We start from the raw sequence: 19,671 nt of genomic DNA, 5'->3' as shown, positions 1-19,671 counted from the left end.
TTATATAATCTGGAGAGATGATAATCTGAAACAAACAGAGCCTAAGGGTTATGATCTCCACCGAACACTAACTATATATTGCATCACGTTTTGTGTATAAACAAACCGCTAATTATTGTAACTAACATCACAAAACATAATACAGGTGTTACAGCAACTCGTATTTACAGTGACGTCTTGAATATTCTCTCTCTTATAGTTTCTACTGATATAAAGCGATAGTTCGTATGTTCCCTTCCTTCAACACCATTATTTCCTACATGCTCAGCGAAATATCATAAAACATATATAAAAGACACGTCCACTGGGGTTTAAACCGTGATCTCTAGGAACAAAACACTTGTCTTTACCCACCGCAGCTTATATTGGTTTGTGTTATATAAAAGAACCATATATGGTATATAGAAACTGTATCGATGCATGGTCAACTAACTAGTTATTCATTACATACGAGTGAAACTATCCAGATAAACATTTGTTTTCCAAATAGCTTAAACTTTAACGGATAAGGCCCTGTTTGGGAACAAAGTTTTTGAAAACCACAGTTTTTGAAATACTACAATATACTTTAGTCATGACAATACCGCAGTTTATAATACCGCAGTTTTGAAAACTGAGGTCTAGAGCTAAGTTTAGAATGTCTTAAAACAACTATAGTATTTGCAATACTTCAGTTTTGAAAACAGAGATTTTAGCTAGCTTGCCAAACACCATTCTGTATATAATACTGCAGTATTTGAGAATACTACAGTATTCTTCCAAAACTGTGAAAAAACTTTACTCCCAAACACCCCCTAAGTTTGGCTGAAGTAGTTTTTTTTCTCGAAGTCGGAGCTCTTTGGGGCTTGTTTGAGAGCAGTTGCATATAAAGAGATTTTAGCTCACTTAATTTCTTCGAATCCCCTTTCTTCTAAGGGCTAATTTGTAAATTCAAATCATCATCAAGATTAGAGACAATTAAGGGGGTAATGAACTAACAAGTAACAAGCCCTTCCAATTCCCTTCCACAACATACGCGAGTGATCCAGACAGGCTCGGTTAAGTTCACCACTCGCTCTCTCACACAACAGTGACCACTGTGACAATTTGTGAAGTGTGAACAAGACAATGTTACGGTACTCTGTTTACTTTCGTAGCGATCATCTAAAAAGTACGAACGACTTTTAACTACAGTAAAGTACGCGTGAGTGGCTGGCGTGTCTACTCTACATATTGAAAAATGATGGTGGTAGACTGGTACCAGGGCTTAGGTTGGGCCTTGCTCTACCGGACCCGGCCGGCCTACCTCTTTTGTCATTGGGTCGTACGCAGGCTTTTGTCATTGGAATAAAGGAAAAGAGAAGGAATTTTGAAAGAATGAAATTATATAGGAAATTTTGCCCTTTAGAACAAAGGATTAAGTTCATATAAATCCTATAAAAATCCTAAAAAACAAACTTATTTTAGAGGATTTTTAACATGAGGTTCAACCTTTTGAAAAGTGTCGTATAACTATATTCCTATATTTTTCCTATCCCTTTTTTTTATCAATCCTGTATTTGAAAGGAGACATAGATTTGGTTTCAAAATAATAACCGTACCGCTGTATGCGTGCACGTAGTTTCCGGTCCAAGCTAGGCCGACGCAGCAGCCACAGCCGCCTTCGGATTCCTTTCTCCTTCCAGCAGCCTTTAGCTAGCACCAGCTACCGCAGCTGCCATTTGCCTTTTTTTTTTTTTGCAGATCTAAAAAAAAGCTAGCCAGCGGATCATCAGTGAACCCAAGCCTCCATTCCTTCGTTAGGGACTTAGCAGAGTATATACAAAATATGAAAACTACGTGTAACGTGTGATCCAGAGCTAGAACGTGCTCCCCTGCTTTTTTTATTAGCAGAGAGCCACTGACTACTTGACGAAATGGAAAGCTAGCGCGTCGCAACGTGACGCCGAGTACGACCTCCTCCATTATTGCACGAACGCCATTGCCATCACCTCCTCCTCATGCTCGATGCATGCCGATGTGCGGGCGCGGCACAGGCCACCACCACCAACTGTCCTCTTGCCGTTTCACTCAGCTTTTCGCCTGCTGGTTCCCCCCAATTCTAGCGAGGTAAGGTATTTGCCCCGGGCCCCGCCCGTCATCGTCAGGAGATCCTCGGCCGCACGCCTCGGCCTCGACGTGCCGAGCAGCTTCCCGTCCCGTCCGCGAGACGCCAGCCAAATGGCGCCGTGCGTGCTCAGCAGTCAGCACTTCCACCTCCATGGGGATGGGGCTCCCACTTCCACCCCGTCGCTGCTGAACTGAACCATCCTAGTAGGTGTCGGCTCCGGCTCCGGGCTCCCTCTCCCCCTTTCCCTTCCCTTCCACCAGCCGGACTGCCGAACTCCGAACCGAAGGAGAGTGACGACGCGCCCCGCGCACGCATCGCAGTCGCATCAGTAACAAACAAAGGCAGAAGCTGTAACAACGACAGGAAACCAAACACCTCGCGTATAGAATCCGCCCGCCTGGTGGGGCGAGTAGGTGGCTGCCGGTGCCGGAGGGACGGCAATGCCGGAGGCGGCGCGGGGCCTGCTGGATCCGGCGGCCGAGGGGGAGGTGGAGCAGGAGGAGGAGTTCTACGAGTCGCTGGATCGGATCCTCTCCTCCTCCTGCTCCTCCACCTCCGCCTCCGCCTCCGACGACGACGCCGACCACCACCGCCGCCGCGGCAGCAGGCGCCACCACCACCCGCCATCCTCCGCGTACGACGTCTGGATCTCCGAGCCCACGTCCGTCGAGGAGCGCCGCCGCCACCTGCTCCACCGCCTCGGCCTCACCACCGACCCGCCGCCGCCGCCGCCGCCTCCTCGCCGCTCGCCATCGCCTCCCGCGTCTCCCCCGGCCTCGCCTCCGGCGCCCGCGGAGGAGCCCAGATCCGGCGGTGCGCTCGGGAGGCCCCCGCTGGCGCGGAACCCCAGCTCCAGCGGCGGGGAGCAGCAATGCCGGATCCGGAACCTGGACGACGGCACGGAGTTCGAGGTCGGGGAGGTGCAGGTGGTGCGGGAGGTGGGCACCGGCCGCCACCTCACCCTCGAGGAGTTCGAGCTCTGCGTCGGCCGCTCCCCGATCGTGCACGAGCTCATGAAGCGGGCCACCACCGCGGCCTCCGCGTCCGCCTCCGGGCACGCCGCCCCCGCGTCCAGCAAGCCCCGGAGGAAGCCCGGAGGCGGCTGGCTGCGTGGCATCAGGCAGCTGGCGGGCACCGTCGCCTACGGCCGCCGCTGCGCCGACGAGGGGGACAAGGTCAAGGAGAAGAAGGAGAGGGAGGCTCGGCGCCTCAGCTCTGCCACTGATGACAGCCTCGATGGCACCGGCTCGCGCAATGCGGGAAGGGTTCGGGTGCGCCAGTACGGGAAGGCGTGCAAGGAGCTCACCGGGCTGTTCATGACGCAGGAGTTGGCTGCCCACTCCGGCTCCGTGTGGTGCATCAACTTCAGCCTGGATGGACGATACCTTGCCACTGCTGGAGAGGACCGCGTGATCCATGTGTGGGAGGTGTCCGAGGGAGACCGAAAGGGCGAGTTGCTCGGGGAAGCTTCGGTGGCAAAGGAGAATGGTGGTGGCTGCAGTCCGTTTCTCGCGATTGTTGGGAATGATTCACCGGAGATGGCTGCATTGTCGTTCACCTGCGCCGAAGGGGGCTATGTGGACAAGAGGAGAAGGCCGAGGAAGCAGAACAATCACAAGTCTGTAGGGTCCGATCATCTGGTTGTTCCTGAGTGTGTGTTTGGTTTCACAGACAAGCCAGTCTGCTCACTTCTGGGGCATGCTGCCGATGTTCTTGATCTGTCATGGTCCAAATCTCAGGTGCGAATTCATCATCTCCGTCTCAATTTCAACTGCCTGAATGCATTTTGGGGGTATTTTTGGTATTAATTCTGAAACATCTCATTCAATAACTGCACAGCTCAATGTTCTTCAGACAGAAAAGAAACACTTAATGTCTGTTGTGATGATTTCTAGTATAGCTGTAAGGAATTTTGCTGTCAAAATGACTGTAAACAAAATGAATGTACAATGGTGCAGACAAATCATTTTGGCATTTGGCCGCATGGGAAATTGGGTATAAGTCTCAGCATGTAACAATAAACTGCATGTAACAGTTCTTGTTGCTGAGCACTACACAAACTTTGCAGCAGGTCCCAGTGAATTTTCTTGCTGCTTGTAATCTGGTTTGTGCATTACTTATCTGTGCAAATCTGATATTATCGACATGTCTGTCCGATAAACAAAAATACAACATATTTATATTCATCATGAACCTTCCACTGTTATAAGGTTACTGCCCTACTCTCTTAGGCCTGCTTCTTTTTGGCACTATAGGTCTTATTACTGATCAACTAGGAAACACTTAGTACAAGTTATTAGCCACTACTGTCAGAAAATAGTTAATGATTTACACCTTGTCTTGCAGTACTTGATCTCATCCTCCATGGACAAAACTGTTAAGCTCTGGGACATCACTACCAGTACCTGTTTGAAAACATTCTCTCATACGGACTATGGTGAGTTTTTGTCACATGATATATCTCTATCCATTTGTTGCAGTCTCTTATTTTTTCTTAAAAAGAAAGGTGTGTTCCTTTTGTTCCTGGGTACAAATTGTTTTAACTTTTGACCATCCTAACAATTGGTTTGCTTCTTTGCAATCAATTTTTTTGGCAGTGACTTGCATCCAGTTCAACCCTGTAGATGATAACTTCTTCATTAGTGGATCACTGGATGAGAAAGTTCGCATTTGGAATGTCCGAGATCGTAAGATTGAGGATTGGAATGATCTTCATGAGATGGTTACTGCTGCTTGCTATTCCCCTGATGGACAGGTTGAAGTAGTTCCTTTCTAGTACATATTTCTTTTTAGTATAAAAATGTGCTTCGATTTTAATCTCTGTGGCCTTTGAAGGTTGCGATGGTGGGCTCTCACAAGGGAAGCTGTCATATATTTGATACATCTGGTATGACTGCCTTGCTCTCTGCTCTCGCACATTCTGACTCATGTGCAATTATTTCTTTTTTATTTTTTGTTAAAGATTTATACACCGACAAGTGATAACCTTGAGAGCTCCAGTTTCCTCATATGATGAACTCATATTCATATTGGTTTAATTGTTACAGAGAAGAAGCTTCAGTACAAAAGTCAGATAGATTTAAGAATTAGGAAAAAGAAGTCAGGCCAGAAGAAGATAACTGGCTTCCAGGTAATGTAGCACAGAGTGTCCATTTCCCGACCAACTTTTTTTTTGTTAACAAAGACACATTCTTGTTTTGGATGCCAGAAGGCAAACACCATTCTGACACATCCAACCTCCGATGTGATACTGCTGTATACCACTGAGTTAAATATCTGTGTTCCTTGTGACAGTTTGCTCCTGGAAGCTCCTCGGAAGTTCTGATTACTTCTGCAGATTCGAGAATACGAGTTGTTAACGGCGATGAATTTGTTCACAAGTTTAAAGGTACTGCCTCATTCTCCTGCCATGGTAAATTTCAGATCAGTTACATGTGTATTTTCATCTAATGTAAAGGACATCCGCTTGCCGTATGGAGCTGTATAGGCTTGTGTTGTAGTTGTGGGTTTTTTTTAAGATAAGATTTACTTGGTGTTTGACTTCAATCCTTTCACCAGGGTTTCGGAACACGAGTAGCCAAATCTCAGCTTCTGTAGCTCAGAACGGGAAATACGTGATCTGTGCCAGCGAGGATTCTCACGTCTATGTGTGGAGACATGACAACAGTTCCCACCCTAGCAGGAGCAGGAGCACAGTTGACGTAACCAACTCATACGAACATTTCCACTGCCATGGTGTGACCGTGGCTGTCACATGGCCTGGTGCTGAAGCCCGATGTTCGTTTGGACCTGGAAGCAGCAGGCACAGTGATTCAGATGGGGCAGTGAACTCTGGCCGGGACCTCCCAGTTGAGAACACTCGGCACAGCTCTGATGCAGCTGATATCAGATGCAACGAGAGCCCAGCTTGCGAAGGCGTGACCAGCAGAAGCACCAGCAGACATCCAGGCGACGGAGCGTCCACGTCCTGGCCTGACGAAAAGTTGCCGTCAGCCAAGAGCAGCCCTGGTCACTGTTCCTCCGATCTTTGCATTGGAGCTATGGATGTCCAACGCCGGTCTGCGTGGGGCTTGGTGATTGTCACCGCTGGACGGGGAGGCGAGATCAGGGTGTTCCAGAATTTTGGCTTCCCAGTCCAAGTGTAAAGCTAGCGTGAGAGCATGCAGATAGGGAGGGGTTTGTTTGGTTCTTTTTACTGTACATATATCGGTAGATCGTCGACAGTTTTTTTACTGAAAAGTTCTCCCTGTTTCCCTGTGTCGTTGGATGCATCGGATTGTAGTCCAGAACCACACTACCAATATGCTTAACACTCTCACTTCTTGTTGATACAGTGCAAAGCATAGTGTAATTGTATGCTTAGAGCAACTCATTCCAATAGTTATGTAAATTTTAGCTCTCTAAATCACAGATTTAAGAAGTTGCTAAATAACTTTGGGAGTAAAAAATGTGAGTCCTCCAATAGTTCTCTAAATATAGGTTATAGTTTTGTTTTGTATCTATCCACATAAAAAAATAAAGTCATAAATGTCATCAATTACATTCATTATCTACATAATGCAGTAAACATTTTTGTTTAGTGAGTTGCTAAATAGTTGCCAAATGTAGAGAGGAAATAAGGTTAGATGAGAAGTTGTTAAATTTAGAAAGTTCATTTAGAGAACTGTTGGAGATGAATTTTTGTGTTAACTACATAAATTATTGATTTAGGAAGTCTATTAGAGAACTATTGGAGTTGCTCTTAGCACACATTTTCTTAATATCTTCGTACGTTTTTTTAGTACAGAGTGACGTACGAGTCAGTAAAGTTAGAGGTCGAAAGTGTCTATCCTTGGCATTGGTCTGCGTGATGTAAAATTTGCAGAAAACGAGAAGGATCCGGTGGGGAGATGGAAAGACGAGAGGGGCAGCCGGGCAGGCGTTCCTCGTGCCCATGGACGAAGACTCTGTTTGGTTTAGGGCGACTCATTTTTAATCACTAAATAACCAAACAAGGTAATTAAATTATCTTAACTAAAGTTTAGTCTTCTAGTCAATATAATGGGGTGACTACGACAGGGGCGAAGCTACGTTGCACATGCACCCCTCCAAAAATACAGTTATAATAGTTAAATTTTCATTATATATGTATCACCAACATTTTACCTCTATACACCCATAAGAAATGTGCATGTTCTTATATTTTGCTCTAGCTTCGCCATTGAACTACGAGTAGTCCCAACCCTCAACGTCATCCAATTTTTATAGAATTAAATACTCTATCACATAAGCAAAAAGATGACATGTCAACATAATTATTGTGAAGAGATAAGAAAAATAGAGGATACAGGTTCCTACATGCCGAAGACAGGGATGTCAATGGAGAATTCTCCATTGGGAATAACTTCCTATCATCATCCCCGCAATGAAAAAAATTCTTCTACAAGGATCCTCATGAACGTTTGCGGGTGATGTTTCTTTCTCGTCCCTGTCCCTCGCGGTCGCGGGAATAAATATCCGACGGGGATCCTCATCCCCGATTAAATTATAATTAGTATGTACATCCTTTGTTATCGGTGCAAAACATTGACACTTACGCACATTGTGAGATGTAAAAAATTATTATGTGTGCATCAAAATAAACACAATTGTACCATGAGTAATCGTTGACCAAAGTAATTATTTATTTTATTATTAAGGGCTAGTTTGACAATACTATTTTCTCCGTGGATTCTCATTTTTCCTAAGGAAAAATGATCTAATTTCCTTAGAAAATATAAAACACTTAGAAAAATAGGGTTGTCAAACTAATCCTAGCTATTGCAAAAAAAACATTGTCACGTGCAAATTTAACGGGTCCCATGAACAGAGATATGGAATGCTCCCTTTACCTGTCAGAAGAGAAAAATTCCCTATTTCCATCTCCGTGGAGGAAAAACTTCTCCATCTATATCCCCTAATGGATGAATTCCAAGCGGAAAATTGGAGATTTGGTCCCCATTCCCATGCCATCTTTAGCTGAAGAGAGGCAGAACGAAGCGGCTGAAACACAGTGGTGTGATCAGGATGACGAGGACCGGGATCTGTTGTTTTCGAGTTAGCGATCAAGGAAGATGGTTTTCAGTAGATCGTTTTTGTAAGCTCTACGTTGTTTTTTTGCGGCCTGTTCTCGTGAGGTACACTTTTTATATGTATAAATGTGGTCCACACTTTTTTATACATAAACCGGTGGAGAAACCGTGCCAAATATACCTCGACATCTGATGGGTGTGTTAGTGGCATGACTCGTGAGAGAGAGGGAAAAAAAAAAGAAAATCAGGCACCTGATGACTGTTGCATAGAAACCATTCTTCTGTGGCTATGGTGTTTTGCTTGAGCTAGCAAAGTTAATTTTATTGTCTAGCGACTAAACGGTTTGACACAAACTAAACTTAATTTTATTGTCACGATAAATCACTGCACAGATCTTACACTCTGGCTCCAGCTACAGATCAAGATTGACTGATCTAACTAGCAGCCCCACCATTTCATTCGCAGTAAGGACGAGAAGAAACAGTGGAGGCGACATAGGAGAATTGTGAGAGCTCTGCATGCTAGGAACTGAACTGAACTGAACCTGACGAGGCCGCACTGCTAAAACCGGAGCCCCTCAAGACGCGCGACGGCGGCTGGCACTCAGTTCCCCGGCAGTGTCCAGCTGAGGTCGAGGCCACCGATGTCGCCCCACGCGGCCGCCGTTGCTCCGTCGTCCCACGGCGCGAGCCCGTCGTACAAGTCCGGGACCAGCACCGACTGCCACGAGGAGGAGAAGGCCGGGGGTGCAAGCGCAACGCCGCCGACGAGGTCGAGCTGCGGGAAGAAGCTGCCGTCGCTGAGGAACGGGAAGGCGGACGGCAGGCACGCGTCCGCGACCGACGGCGGCGGGGATGAGGGCTCGGCGGAGACCCTGCGCCGCTTGCCGCCGCCGCCGCCAGTGGCGGCGCGGCGCGAGGCGCCGCCGACGGGGACGTCGCGCAGCGTGCCCCCGTGCGTCCAGTAGCGGCGGCACGCGCGGCAGAAGTGGCGCGGCTGCGCCGTGCTGTAGTTGTTGTAGTAGCAGAACTTGGTGTTGGTGGAGCGGCAGCGCGGGCACTCAAGCTGCTGCTGCTGCCGCGGTTGCTGGCCCTGGCCCTGCATGCAGTGCCACCCACGTGCAACCGCACGCGTAGTACGTCAGTGAGCTGAGCGATCGGCGTGGGTAGGTAGGATCGGTCAGGGTGCAGCTACTGACCTGCACCTGCTGGTGGGGCGCGGAGGAGTCGTCGTGCGGGAGCTCATCAGCGTCGGAAGTGGCGGGGCGCTTTCGCTTGGCGGAGGCGGTGGCCGAGAGGATGGAAACTGCAGGCGCCATCTCGCAGGCGAGCAGAACCGCGCATGCCGAGGACGAGCGGCGGCGGGTTAATAGACGTCCGGCGATGCGGCCGAGAGCGCTAGCTAGGGCGCGGCGCAATCAGCTTCTCGCTCTCTGGGTGACCTGGCTGGGATATATGGGATGGGATCATGGGAAGGACTAGGAGAGGAAGAGAATGCGACCGAGAGGGCTGCTAGTGCTAGCCGCCTAGCCGCCGGCCAGGCTATTTGTAGCCGGTGGAATGGAATGGAATGGAATGGGATGGGATGCCATGCCAATGCCAGTGGCAGCGGCCGCGGCAGCAGCGAGAGAGACGTAGCAGCAGCCGTCGCTGTCAGGTCCGACCTGGACGGCAATCAGCTCGCGCGGCGTTGGTTGGCCGGTCTGGTGTCTCTCGAGACGACGGGGTCGTTGGTTGCATTGCAGATTCGCAGTTGCAGACATGGGAGGGGCAGGCCGCCGCGCCGCCGGACCGGACAGCATGCTGCATTGCAGTGCGGCGTGGAGCCCGCGGGTGACGCGGCAGAGATGCTCTTCTTCGGCGTGAAGCTACCTCGCGTGACGATGACCGTGCGTGGTCTACTATTAGTAGTAAAAGGAGCAGGAGCAGGAGCAGTCGTTGCGCTAGGCACGGGGCACGACACGAGCAGACGACGGTCGACGGGCGGACCGGGGTCGTTGTCGTGCGCACGCGACGGCACGCCGCTTACACACGAGACAAGAGAATGGCTGCGGGTTTGATTTGCCGCCATTGGCATGAGATGGCGTCCGGCCAGCTCGACGATGAGGGCGGCAAGCGGATCGAGATCGACCCGGGTCGGGGTCGCGTCGGCGGCGTTCACAGGGACCCGCGCCGCGCGCGTGGAGAGGGAGAGAGGGAGAAAAAGACGCGGGCTACGGGCCCTGGTCGGTGCCTTTTCCTACGCGGCTGGGCCCCGCGAAAACGTAGGTAGGGCGGGCGGTGATAGACTGACTGACGCAGCGCTGTCCACATGTGGGGGTGCGGGGCCCGGCTGCCAGTGGCCATCGCATCCTTCCCATTCGATGGGCGGCGGAGGCGTAGGACAACTCACGTTGACTCGCGATCCAGAGGCGTGGAGCCTTCCCACTCCTCCTTAACCCCGATGCATGATGATGTGCGACCATTCTCATGCTGTCATGCACACGCCCCCGATTTACTGTTTGTTCGTCACTCAAACCTCTGCTCTGTATATTTATTTTACCTCAACTAACAATGGTTCATGGACTCATGGATGCTAAACTATGAAGCTTTGGCTTGCACGTGATGATGGATGAATCCACAGGAGCCGAAGCCCGATCAAGAGAGAGAGAGAGAGAGAGCAAAAAAAGAAAAAGGGTTCAGTACGATCAATCATTCTGAACCGTTGGCTGATTGGCTTGTTCGAGAGAGTAATTTGTTTTAGCGGCAGGCTAGCTTTGTCTTTTTTTTTGGCCGTGCACGCACACGCCTCCTCGTTACCATGCATGCGTCGACCATCACCACCAATTATATATGCACCACACCACACCGACCCACGCCTGACCCTGAGCTACGTTGCACGTTACACAATAATAATGCAAGACAGAGATGCACGTATGGTTATGGGCGCATCGATTGCGTCAGGATGAGCGACACATACATCGCTGAAAATTGTCTAATATAAGCTTACATACTAGTGCTTCGCTTCTTGTTTCCTACAAATTATGTGTTCTTATCCATGATACGGGAATAATCTGGATACTTCAAGATCTACTAGGTGTGTACCCGTGCGTTGCAACGGAAGTACGCTAAGATGAGCATAGACACATATCTGAGCTTGGGGTTTGGAGAAAGTTTGCTCGGAAGCCAAATATGTTAAGACCTGATCATGTGTTACCCTTGTGCCCCACGCTTGTTGGGTTTGGAGAAAAAAGTCTTGTTAATTTGCATGCCTCATGTCTTGGTAGCAGTATCAGATTCCTTCAACCGTGGTCAAACCAACTGAAAGATTACAGAACAGTGGGAAAACGAACTCACTATAAGTCGAGACCTTTTTGTTCTACACTTGTCCTTTACATGAGAAACATATATATTATCTTATCATCGGCTGCTCTTACCACAACATGCTATCTAGAGTTCCAAACAACAACTCCAATAATAATTTCAAATCCAATAACAACAACCAGTGTAATATGATATCTCAGAACATTTTCAAATTTTGATATAGCTGCTTTGTATTTTTTCCAATACCTAATAGAAAAAATACCGTTATACTTTGTTTCAACTAATATCAGTTTGTTGATGTAATCAAATACTTTCATATGTGTTCTTTAGGTGAACCACAAGATTCGGGAATATCATTGCAGACTATTCTTGAATTAGGCCCAACCATCCTAATAGAAAAAAATACCGTTATACTTTGTTTCAACTAATATCAGTTTGTTGATGTAATCAAATACTTTCATATGTGTTCTTTAGGTGAACCACAAGATTCGGGAATATCATTGCGGACTATTCTTGAATTAGGCCCAACCATCCCAATTTTTGGAGTTTGCATGGGTCTGCAATGCATTGGAGAGGCATTTGGAGGTAACATTTATATTCATACCAGGTCGCTAGTTTTTTTAATGGCCTTTGCTTTTGTCCCTCAGACATTTATGACATGAATATGCAGGAAAGATTATCCGTGCTCCTTCTATAGTGATGCATGGGAAAAGCTCTCCAGTTTATTACGATGAGGAATTAGGAAAGGCATTGTTCAATGGCTTGTCAAAGTATGGTTTAATTCCTTTAGCTCTGCTTTCAAGAAAACAAATATTCAGTATGATTTAATTTCTCAACCGTTGAATCATCTGAATGTTGTTTTGTTTGGTACCTCTTATTTCTGCTTTTTTAGTACGAGAAGTTCCTAACCTCTTAGTATTTATTTAAAGAAATATTTCCTTACATGAGTTATTGAAGGAGATGGTAACATATACCATTATTCACTTATAAGACCTCTGTCAGAATTCAATGTCAGTTACATAATTCAGTTTATGGTACGTACTCCTGAGTAAAGCCTTCCGAGTTGACGCCGCCTTGGCACCCTTTGCTTCCATGGACAACCCTTTTACTGCCGTGAGGTACCACAACTTGGTCATTGAGCAAGAAACCTTCCCACATGATGCTTTGGAGGCTACTGCATGGACTGAAGATGGACTTATCATGGCTGCTCGCCACAAGAAGTACAAACACATCCAGGTACCTCTGTTTCCCAATGTTTTGTACCACCCCGTTCCCATTGGATGCCTACGCTAGCGTTCTGAGCCACTGCCAAGGATGTTCTCCTGGGAGTTCTGGACCTGTATTATAGTGGCTGCTAACTGTAGCTGTTTTCAGGGTGTCCAATTCCACCCGGAGAGCATCATCACCCCTGAAGGCAAGAAAATCGTCCTCAACTTCGTCAGATTCATTGAGGAACTGGAGAAGCAGCGTTCATAGGGGAGGTAGACGCGACAGGTGGTTTCATTTCATAGATCAGACGGAAGCAGAGACAAGGCGCTTAAAGCTGCGCCAAGTTCCGAGGCTGGCAGTTGAAGCATAGCTAGGAAACAGCTATTCCCTCTCTTAATTCGTGTTCGTGGTGACATAATCTGTGTGCGGACCGAATTTAGAATAAAGTCCAGGCGTCTGTCTGATCAAATAAGCACCGGTGTTACCACTCTTTGGTCAGATAGGTAGATTGAGTCCTGCTACAGCTAGAGAGCTAGCTCGCTTCTCCCCCTCCGCCGCATTCGCCTTCCAATTCACCTCGCTGCGGTTTACCTCTCCCTTTCTCTCACCTTCCTCGCCCACCTCCATCGCCTCGTCCTTAAGCAAACGACGCGGCGAGCGACCCGCGACCCTAACCCAAGACAGAGAGACCAGCAGCTGGGTCGACCGCACGCACGCGCACCCACTCAACGGCGCAATGGTGGGGCGCCCCCTCACCTCTCGCTCGTCGTCGGCGGCCGACTGGGATGCGTGAGATCGCGGCGCCGGATGGGGAAGGACGCCGGCGAGACGCAGCAGCCCGCGGACGGGGCGGGCGGAGGCACAGGAGGAAGCAGGGGCGACCGCTTCTGCTGCTGGTGCGGAAGAGGAGGAGGAGCGGCGAGGGTGATTCGGCTGCAATGCGTTGCGGCACTCGTGCTCGGGGTGACCATACTGCTGTCGGTGCTCTTCTGGCTCCCGCCCTTCACGGGACGGGGTGGCGGAAAGGAGGGCCCGGATCCGAGCGACGAGTTCGGGGTGACCGTGCTGCTGTCGGTGCTCTTCTGGCTCCCGCCCTTCACGGGACGGGGTGGCGGAAAGGAGGGCCCGGATCCGAGCGACGAGTTCGGAGGTGAGCTCCTTCCCCCAGCATGGCGAGATCTCGGTTCCATTCGCCTGTGGTCGCCGAGTGCCGGTTCTATGCTCGATCTGCGTCTGCTTTGCGCTCGCAGATGGGGCAGATGGCTGGCGGTTTGTGCGGGCGAGGGGAACTGGGCGGGTGCGAGCGTGGAGGGGGGAGGCGGGGGCACAACTTTAGTCTACACTATCGTCTTAATAGATAGTATAGATATATGTAAAGTTTTCCGAGTGAATGTAACGGTGAAAACTGAAAAGGTGACGTCAACACTCCTTCGTTCTCATCTGTCCCTCCATAAATTTAGGATCGCTGCAACAGCCATGCAGCTATACTTGTAAGAACCATTTTATGATATATACTGATACTAAATATGCTATACTGTGTAGATAATTATGCAATTCGGTATACTACATAAAAATCTGTTACCAGCTGCATGCGCACGTATTTATGAAGGAAATAATATGGAATGAATGGAAATAAATTTGCATGTATAGAAACAAAAAATCGCTTTAATGTTCTATTTCCTTCATAAATATAGGATCCCTACACTAGCCATGCAGCTAAACACATTAGAACTAGTTTATGATATATACTGATACAAATTATACTACACGATGTAGTTATTTATGCAATTCATTACAATGCGTAAAAAATCTGGCATGTTATTCACTGGTGGACGCATCTCCGGGTGGAGCGTAAAAACCTTAAGTTTTTTAGCATAAAATCGTACAGTTTTTAGCGTAAATAATACATGTGGTAGGCATAAAACACAATAATCGAAAAAAAAACACGAATCGAAGAAGGTAGTGTCCGGAGGACGTCGTCAATGATACAAGCACAAATGTAGGTCGTCACTCGGGTCGCCCAAACTGCGCCGGATCGGAGGATGTCACGCGCGATCATCACTGCGTGCATCTCGCGCCTTCCGTGATGCCGCTCGCTTGAACCTCGCGCCTCATGCGTCGCCGTCGCTACTCGCACATCGACGGGCGCCGCTTGCTCGTCGGCCTTGGAAGTGCCGCCTCCTCGGGGCCTCAGGGACGCCGTCGCTTGCCCGCACAAGGGCCTCGCTGTCGCTCGTCCTCTGGATCGGGGAGCCGCCACCAGCGACCTGAGAACCACCGCCACTACTCCGGATCGAGGAACCTCCGCCACCGTGTGTCGAGGTCATGGAGTTGCGGCCACCGGCTGGGGGTCCACCGTCGCGCACGCTCTGGGGCAACCGCCGTCGTCGCACGCGGCGTCGCTAATGAATCGGGGTGGAGCGTAAAAAACTGAACCCTAGCACTCCGGGTCCTGTTTTATAGACGTCCGGACCTGGTCCGGCTCGACCGGATTGCACCGTCCGACCTGTGCTTCCTCTAGTTATTAGAAGCTTAGGGCTCTTAATATATAAACTATATATATATATATAATAATTTTTATGTAGAGATATATTTCTTATAAGTCTATATAACCTCTGATTTTTAGAGGATGGTGCAATTCACCTCTAATCTTTAAAACCAGGTTGTTTAACTCACTTAGCTTTATAAAACCAGACAAATAACCATCTGGTCAATTTTATTTGGTGATTATGATGACGTGACACTAATTTAAGTGGCACCAGTATTGTCTTTTTTTGTTCTATCATTTTATAGTATCCGAAATTTATATAATTTTACACATAATCGGTAATAAGATATTATATTCGTCCTATTTTTGTCTAAAATTTTAGGATTAGTGATTAATTACTAAAAAACTATACAAAAATTAATATTTTTGTTTTTGATTAGGTGTATTTAAAGTGTCGGTGTTTTAAACCGAGGATCCTACCGACTAGTAAATTAGTGTTGCATGCCCTGCCCCAGATGGATGCCTCAAGGAGGGGTGCCAGGAGCGCTAGGGCTTGTCGCATACTGTCACACTCGGTTTTGGAAGATAAACCGAATGTGAACCAAATACGTACCAAGATAAGAAATTAATGTACACAACGATTACATAATTGGACATTGTCACACAATGCTCAAATAATAGCGTAAAGAGGTATTACTTTATTACATCATGATGTCTGGAACATCCACATAGTTATTAACTTAAACAGAAATCAAAGTGCTAAATGAAACGCAATAGAGATAAGGCCTTCATAGACAACTGACTGGGGGTTTGCCGCTAATCTAGTTTAAAACTCCTCGAAGTCCTGAAACTCCTGAAAGTCCTTCGCTTGCCATCATCTTCTCCTGAGCAATGGTTGCAATGTGCACAATTGTAGCATCCAAAAATTCAAATCTTGAAATTTTCTCAAACTCGCTCTAAATTCAAAATGAATTTCAAATTTCATTTCAAAATGTTTGTTTGCGAGTTGATATCAGCAAATAAAATATAGTGGTCTATATTCTCTCCAAAATCCTCCTCAAATATCCTACAAATATTTCCCCAGTGACCCCCCTCAAATTCTTTCTAGAAATACTGTCCAGATATTTCCCCAGTGATCCCCCTCAAGTTCCTTCCAGAAATATTGCCCAGATATTCCACCGATATATCTCCAAGTATTTTCCTCTTGAGAAATACCTTCAGAATCATTTTTCAAGTCCCTATAAATATTTTCCTCATAACTTTCTTCATGCTCATACGTATACGTATGCCTCCAGTGTCATACGGTGAGCTCTACAAGCTAATCTCACTTATACAAGACAAATACATGCTAATCTCCCGCTAATCCTCTCATCCTCCCACTAATCCTCTCATCCCTCCCCCTAATCCCCCCACCATGGCTATAAATAGAGGGGCAAGGGCCTCCTCTCATCCCACCCCAAGCCATTTCATGGCAACTCTCTCCCCCCACACACACACCCACTCCATGTTCCACACAAGCACACACTAGCACAAGGATCGTTCGATCGTTCTTCGATCGTTCGTCCCCTGTTCTTAGTTTGTTCGTTCGTTCGTCCGATCGTTCGATCGTTCGTCCGATCGTTCATGGTTCGTTCGTCCGTTCGTCCGATCGTTCGATCGTTCGTCCGTTCGTTCGTCCAAATAATCTTTTTCCTACCGTTATGCTGCCGAAATTCCGATCGTTCGTTCGTTCGATCATTTGATCGTTCATCGTTCGTTCATAGTTCCTATTCATCGTTCATCGTTCGTTCATAGTCCCTATCCATCGTTCTTCCAGATAATCTTTGTCCTGCCGTTATGCTGCCGAAATTCCGATCGTTCGTTCGTTCGATCATTCGATCGTTCATCGTTCGTTCATAGTCCCTATTCATCGTTCATCGTTCGTTCATAGTCCCTATTCATCGTTCTTCCAGATAATCTTTGTCCTGCCGTTATGCTGCCGAAATTCCGATCGTTCGTTCGTACGATCATTCGATCGTTCGTCCGTTCGTTCGTCCAAATAATCTTTTCCTGCCGTTATGCTGCCGAAATTCCGATCGTTCGTTCGTCCGATCATTCGATCGTTCGTCCGTTCGTTCATAGTTCCTATTCATCGTTCATCGTTCGTTCATACGAACTATTCACTATCACTATTCACCATTACTATTCACCATTACTATTCATCGTTACTATTCACATACACTATTCATCATCGTTACTATTTATCATTACTATTCATCATCGTTACTATTCATCGATGATATCTATAATTACTTTTCCATCGCCACTATTCATCGTTACTAATCATCGTTACTATTCATCGGTCATCTAGTCATCCCAAATTTCAACTACTCATCCATCATGCTGTCCAGTCCACCTAAGACCAGCCAGACCCATATTCCAGTCATACGAACTCCGGTGACTGTGATTTTCCTTCTAGTGGGAACTTCCCATCTGGTCACCCATCCCAGGTTTCTCCAAGTTGAGCACGCTTAACTTTGAGATTCCTTCGAACCAGGCTCCCAAACTCAGATTCCAATAATTCTCGTTTCTAAATTCTTATCAAACTATTCCCTATCTAACCATGTCATCCCTTAAGCATGGCCCATATTCCAGAAAACTCCCAAAATACTCTTGTCCCATATTCTGCCTATAACTCTCCTGTTCATACTAAGTCAGACGATTCATTCGTCACTATTCTCACCAACAGTGAACTTCACTGTGCTACACCACATACACCCAGCTATAAATACACCTAGCTACCCTCTCCCTCTCCACACACACTCAACACCCTCAGCCAAGGCAAACACCCCACCCACTCAGTTACTCCGCTCTGCCGGCTACACGCATAGTGTCGCTTCGCCTCCAGTCCACCCTCCTGGTAAGCACCTCCGCTCCACCACCAGTAATATCACAACACCACATGACACAGATTCTACTCAAGACTCTACCCATCCATATATCGCTATTCTGACCACTATACTAAATATTTGTTGGTATACTTGCTGGTTTGTATGTTTGCTTGTTCATGTTGCATAGTTATCGGAGCGTTCGTGCCGTCTCGTGGAGGCCAGATCCGCAAGTCTACGCTAGGCGGTGGAGCCAGAAGCCAGTTCCGTGAGCTCCCCTTCCCCCTTCGCCGAATAAGCACGACAAGCTCACTAGATCCCTTTGATGCATAAATTACCTATGTTTTTCAACCACAACCCTCAGCCTGTTATTTTATGCATGATATGATTTTGAGACAAGTTATTATGGCCACCCAGCCGCTTGCCGCAATCAATCCCTGATATATATGTTCCAAATGATTTGAGAAAAGGTGTGAGTTTTCAAAAGAAAATGCTTTTCAAAATGTGTATGATGAAGGGTTTTCACCCTTATCCCCTTTGAGTATGGATGATCAGGGACTCCCTGGTTTAGGGGAGGGCCTAAGGTGTTGGCTCAGCTGGTTTAGGCGTGAGCAGAAGGATTGTCGCCTCATATAAGGACCGGTTTGTCACCTTCACTACCTGTACTCTTTAATAGTGCAACCACTCGAGACTGTGTGGGCAGTCACTCAATCTGAACTCGTGCGGTCCGACCCCAGGGCTATGAAGGCTGGGGAGCACCGGGAGGATAAGGAGGGGGAAAGTTTTGTCCGGTTTGGACATGGTGGTGGCCTGACTCCTTCCGGATAACCGTTAAGGTTAGGACGTGCGGGGAAAGAAAGAGATTCGGATTCGGGTCTCACTAGCTATGAGATCGCAGAGCCGGACTAGTGGGTAAAGTGTACACCTCTGCGCAGAGTTCAAACCTATTCGAATAGTCTGTGTCCACAGGAATGGACGAGTCTGGTATGGTATGGCAATTAATGTTTTGTTTTCCAAAAAAAGAGATGGTTTTGAGAAAAGTGGTTTTAAAAGGTCCGGCGGTTGAGCCGTGAGCTATGGTGGACGGGAAGTCCAGTAGCTGTTTTTGGAAATGAAAACCAGTGGGAAACTGCTGAGATGCCTGGATGGTTTAGTCCAGGGGATTTTGTTATAATACTGAAAAACTTCCTGCTCCTTTTGGAGAGGATGCGCTTTGCAAAAATACAAAATGTTTTTCAAAACAACTCTGCATTAAATATTGCTGTTTCTGCAAAATATCCTGAGCTCCACATATTCCATGCATTATATCTGATTTCCCCATTCCGCGGGTGAAGGTGGGCTGCTGAGTACGTTTGTACTCACCCTTGCTTATTTGTTGTTTTTCAGAAAAAGGAGATCGGGTAAGAGTTACGACTGTTCCCAACCTTGCCTGTGGCTGTTGGACCGCTGAATTGCTTCACTGCGTATATCGGGCTGCTTCAGCCCCACTCTGATGATATGTCTCGAGTTGTGGACCAACTCTTAAAGTTGTTCGCCACCTTTGTAAGTTTGTCTCGTTTAAGCAGATCTGGAATCATCTGATGTATAAATGTGTTTACTAGCCTCCTGGGACTAGTAATTGTATCACATTTGAGTCCCAGAGGATTGGGGACGCTTCAGGTGGTA

At 47.5% G+C, this 19,671-nt stretch overlaps 3 protein-coding genes across 3 annotated transcripts; 2 read left to right on the top strand and 1 right to left on the bottom strand.

Annotated features, from left to right (window-relative positions):
- The first annotated feature begins 1,746 nt into the window (after nucleotides 1–1,746).
- On the top strand, nucleotides 1,747–6,497 carry LOC100501308 (WD repeat-containing protein 44). Its single transcript, XM_020547955.3, has 7 exons — nucleotides 1,747–3,828; nucleotides 4,436–4,526; nucleotides 4,687–4,844; nucleotides 4,925–4,976; nucleotides 5,137–5,219; nucleotides 5,384–5,477; nucleotides 5,648–6,497. The coding sequence occupies exons 1-7, from the start codon at nucleotides 2,530–2,532 to the stop codon at nucleotides 6,232–6,234; spliced, it is 2,364 nt and encodes a 787-aa protein (XP_020403544.1). The 5' UTR covers nucleotides 1,747–2,529; the 3' UTR covers nucleotides 6,235–6,497.
- A 1,985-nt stretch (nucleotides 6,498–8,482) lies between these two features.
- Nucleotides 8,483–10,013, bottom strand: LOC109943943 (dof zinc finger protein DOF5.8). Its single transcript, XM_020548056.3, has 2 exons — nucleotides 9,339–10,013; nucleotides 8,483–9,238 (listed from the first exon to the last, which is right to left on the bottom strand). The coding sequence occupies exons 1-2, from the start codon at nucleotides 9,456–9,458 to the stop codon at nucleotides 8,744–8,746; spliced, it is 615 nt and encodes a 204-aa protein (XP_020403645.1). The 5' UTR covers nucleotides 9,459–10,013; the 3' UTR covers nucleotides 8,483–8,743.
- A 2,506-nt stretch (nucleotides 10,014–12,519) lies between these two features.
- On the top strand, nucleotides 12,520–13,129 carry LOC109943944 (anthranilate synthase beta subunit 1, chloroplastic). The gene is made up of 2 exons (XM_020548057.3): nucleotides 12,520–12,678; nucleotides 12,817–13,129. Exons 1-2 carry the CDS (start codon nucleotides 12,535–12,537, stop codon nucleotides 12,916–12,918), a joined length of 246 nt encoding a protein of 81 aa, XP_020403646.1. The 5' UTR covers nucleotides 12,520–12,534; the 3' UTR covers nucleotides 12,919–13,129.
- The last annotated feature ends 6,542 nt before the right edge of the window (nucleotides 13,130–19,671 follow it).

Source organism: Zea mays, chromosome 2, assembly GCF_902167145.1.
Source record: "Zea mays cultivar B73 chromosome 2, Zm-B73-REFERENCE-NAM-5.0, whole genome shotgun sequence".
In the NCBI taxonomy this organism is placed as follows: domain Eukaryota; kingdom Viridiplantae; phylum Streptophyta; class Magnoliopsida; order Poales; family Poaceae; genus Zea; species Zea mays.
The sequence above is the reverse complement of the archived record's forward strand: the minus strand, read 5'-3'. Positions and strand labels throughout refer to the sequence as shown.